The sequence below is a fragment of the Dipteris shenzhenensis genome, chromosome 25, assembly GCF_047967505.1.
Source record: "Dipteris shenzhenensis isolate YYH24624 ecotype China chromosome 25, Dip_SZ_1.0, whole genome shotgun sequence".
Lineage (NCBI taxonomy): Eukaryota > Viridiplantae > Streptophyta > Polypodiopsida > Gleicheniales > Dipteridaceae > Dipteris > Dipteris shenzhenensis.
Genome location: NC_141620.1, coordinates 23,524,923 through 23,529,018, shown reverse-complemented (window position 1 = coordinate 23,529,018; position 4,096 = coordinate 23,524,923). Strand labels below are relative to the sequence as shown.

General features: G+C 42.4%; 1 protein-coding gene across 1 annotated transcript; it reads right to left on the bottom strand.

Moving 5' to 3' along the window:
* Positions 1-1,864: 1,864 nt before the first annotated feature.
* On the bottom strand, positions 1,865-3,118 carry LOC147885634 (aspartic proteinase CDR1-like; the record flags this gene model as incomplete). Its single annotated transcript, XM_087396165.1, has 1 exon — positions 1,865-3,118. A coding segment is annotated over one exon (1,254 nt), but the record flags the coding sequence as incomplete, so codon positions are not given.
* Between the last annotated feature and the right edge of the window lie 978 nt (positions 3,119-4,096).

Sequence of the window (4,096 nt, the reverse complement as noted above, 5' to 3'; positions counted from 1 at the left end):
GCAATGTGGCCTAAAATGATTCAAAACACAAATAGGACAAAGGGCATGCTATCGAGTTTGATGCTGTTTATTATTAAATGCAATGACCTTTGGCATGCTTATGAGCCATATAGCAAGCAAGTGCATGGAAAAAGAAATAAGTCAAATTTGTAAATAGTGTTGGATTTATTAAAATATCTTTGCACATGCACAAATTGCACTTTTCCAACTTCTTCCATTTTAGGGTGAATCTAGATACTAATACCAACAACTATCAATTTTTTAAGGCCACCATGCACTAGTCCCAATAGTTTGGATTCCAAATTTTCAATCCGTTTTGGTTTTCAACAAATCAAAAGAAAGTTATGGAGTGTGCCCTCAAATGGGTATGCATCACTTTAGCACAACATTGGAGGCCCATTAACCCATGCATAATGATCTCATTTAGGTGTGTCCTTGGGTTGAGGAGAAGCTCACATAGCTTACGTTAGAATGATTACTTGGTTGCATGAATGTATAGAATAAAATTTTGATGTTTTTGAATAAATTTCTATATCCTATAGTCTTCAGGATGCATGGTTCACATGCAACATAGCACTTATAATGCTTTACTGGTCTTGTTCCAAATCCTTATTCCATAATTTTTTGCTCTCATGTTCAAGTTTAGAATGTGTACGACAACTTGAAGACAAAGTTCACCAAATTCCGTTGAGGTTATGGGTCATGCAGAATACCCATATACAGAAAAGTCATTGAACCTCACCAAAAATGGCTACACCCAAGCAAACAATGACCCTTCTCCAAATTTTTCTTTACTTTAATTTCCTCAAATGTTGGGGCTCCTTAGCATCCATACTTGAGTTATCTATCACAACCAGACAAATTTGCAAGAAGTACTAGCAAACCCACTGAGTTATGGTACGTGTGAAGGTTGGATGCCTAGGATAGATTCCATAAAAAGTGGTAATCTGGGCACTTTTTACAAAGCATTTTAAAGTGCTTTTTACAAGTTTCTTTAAAAAGATTAGTAAAAGTTTCGAAATCAGCACTTTTTATAGGGTCTAGTCTAAGCATCCAACCTTTACGTGGATCCTTATTTATTTGGATTGTTTTGGGTGGTTCCAGCAAATTGTGAGCTTCTAGGGAAATTTGGATTTTGCATGATGCTATTGTGAGATGGATGATTTAAAATAAGATGCATTAGTAGGTATGATGGTTAGTAATAAAAATGCTTAGTGAAAGTACCCAAATTACTTCTTTTTGGGAGATCTAGATGGGGCATCATACCTGCAAATGCACCAGGCTAGGTTTTATGTAATTTTTGGCATCCAAACTACTTATTAAACTTTGAAAATTTCTCAAATTTCATGAACTATCCAATTGATGACATGTCCTTGGAAACTCTTAATTTCCCATGGATGACACATACACATTTATGATTCATATTTAAATCTCAATATATAGATATATTTAGATATCTATTTATATAGTATGTGTGCATGTGCATGCGTGCATGCATGTGTGTGTGTGTGTGTGTGATGTATACACACACACACACACACACACACACACACACACACAGAGTATTGTATACCGTAGTACATAAAAGACATGTAGCATCATTAAATCTTTTACATATGAGTTACTTCTTATAAGGTAAAACATTTGTATTTACCACTATAGTTCAAAGAGAATGGGACATTGTGCATAGTGAACGTTTCATATAGATGCCTGTAATGAAAGAATACATCATTTCTAGAGCAATTTTATGTAGTATGTATCCTAATGGACTAGCAACATCGTGTCTTCCTCCCTTACTTTTACTAAAGCTAGGTAGTTAGTGCACAACATGTCTGTACCTTATTAGCTATGCTTCAACAACAACTTACATTTTGGCACATGGAGTAGGCTTTAGCGAAAGGGAGCTAGCTTTAAGGTCAAAGCTAACCACGAAGTTCTGTTGCAGAATGTTGCCTAGTATGGAGAAACCTTTATTGCTCGCCATTGCAAGACAGAGTAGCCCATCAATTACTATGAAGTAGTTCTCAGGGGGAAGAGTGAGATCAGTATCCTTGAAATGTAACGTGAGTTCGGGGATGGTGTAATTGCCTTTTGGCAACGAGTAGCACAGGTCAAGCCCTTCATTGTTAGTGACTGGCTTCATTTTGATTTGATCCTTGAAAGCATTGAGAATTAGCTGATACCCAGCATCCTCCAATAAAGTCATGGTCGTCCCTGAATCGATGATCACTCCACCGCTACCATCTAGTTGGATATCAAAAGTGCCATTTGGGATTTTGAGTAGCTTTCCTCCGACGCTAGCATCCTCGAGAGTCGTATAATAGAAAGTCTCATACGCCCCAGACGAATGGTTGTTTTGGATTATTTTTGTAGATACGGTTCCGTTGCCTGAAACTGTGGCTGCATCTCCCATGAGTAGGGAGCCAAGTACAGAGGGAGGACTGTCCCATGGAACCAAACAATAGGCGAACTTGTAATCAATGGCACTGCCCAACTGACTGTCGATCGAAACAAGGCCTTGGCCAAAACCTACAATCCCGCTCGAATTAGAGAAACTAGTGCCATCCGGCCCTTGGTCTTGTCCACAACCGAACACGATGTTCGAAAAACTTGTAGGATTTCCTGTGGTGTCAGTTAACGTCAAAGTCTCGGTGGCGAGGATGCCGTTTGTGTAGGTGCCATCACCGTAGCTGTATTGATACGCGCATTTGGAGTCCTTGGTGCAGGAAGAACCCCTACCGTTGGTGCTGAGAAAGTTGCAGTATTTGTTATGCTTGCAAGAAAGCTCGTTGAAGGTGGAGGACTTGTCTGAGTTGTAGATGGGTTGAGGTTGCGTGATGCAGGCATTACAGGGCTGGCACTGCGTCCAAATGAGATCACTCCCAGTATCCACAATCACAGTGATCTCTTGCAGGGGGGTTCCTATCTGAAAAGTGGTGTCGAACTCGAATTCCATGGCGATTAAAGAAGCGTTGAGAGAAGCGGAATTGTTAGCAGTAGCGGTGCCGGTTGAAGCAAAAAGCCGAGAAAGGGCAGCAACACGGCGCTGGCTACGAGTGAGAGCTCCGCGGAGGAAGGCGACAGGGGAAGGGGAGTGGGCGAGGGAGGGGCGGCGGAGGGAGGTGCGGAATCCGGAGGAGGAGGAGGAGGAGGAGGAGGAGTGTTGGAGGGAGGTGATGGTGTGGTGGGAGAGGGGGGGGTGAGAGGAAGAGGGGAGAGGGAGGGAGGAGAGGGAGAGGGAGAAGGCGAGGATGAGAAGGAGAATGGCCATAGCTGCTTGATCTGAGGGAGGGGAAGGGAAGGTTTGGCGAGGAAGAAGAATAAGGAGGAGCCTGAAGGACAGTGGGTAAAATAGATGTGGCGGAGTGGGAATCGAGGTTTGGGACAATGGAAAGGACGTGCGTCCCATCAAATTCTCGGAGCGGGAATCGAGGTGGGGCGATTTCATCCATGTAAAGAAATCCTTCGGTGGAGTTCGGCCCTTCCGCCCCGTTCCCATGCAACACACGTAAAGTTCCGCGCTCTCATTTGAGCCGTCGGATCCTCACACGCTCCATTCCGGATGCCGTACGTTACTAGTCTCTCACCATTTACTCTCGTGTGCCGACAAGAAATTATATACTAAGCATGTGGTGGTAATTACAATGCTTTCTTTGGCTGATTTGCACGTCAAGAGACACGTAGCTTTGCAACAAAAGCAACTCCCAACAGCCACGGGTATTAAGAAAAGGACATTAGTGCTTATGATATCAAGTAGTAGAAGTGGGAAGGCCCTTTTAGAATGCTTAGAGTGTATTCTTCAAATTATTATTTGGACGAAACTCTAAACAAGAAGAAGGTCAATGGAGGGAGACTCAAGCCTTGGGTTGGGTTCACACCACCTCGCCCTCTCATGGAAGAAGAAGCTACAAAGGAGATAGGCGGGAAGGTGTGGTGTTTCACACCACCAGCCGATTATGCTATAAATAATAACTGCATCTAATACAAGAAAAAATGATTGGTCTAATGATAGAAAGAATTTGTCTTGGTCAAGCTACTAGAGTTCAATTCCCAATTTTGCATAAACATGCTTTTTTTTTGCACGCCAGCACCTTGG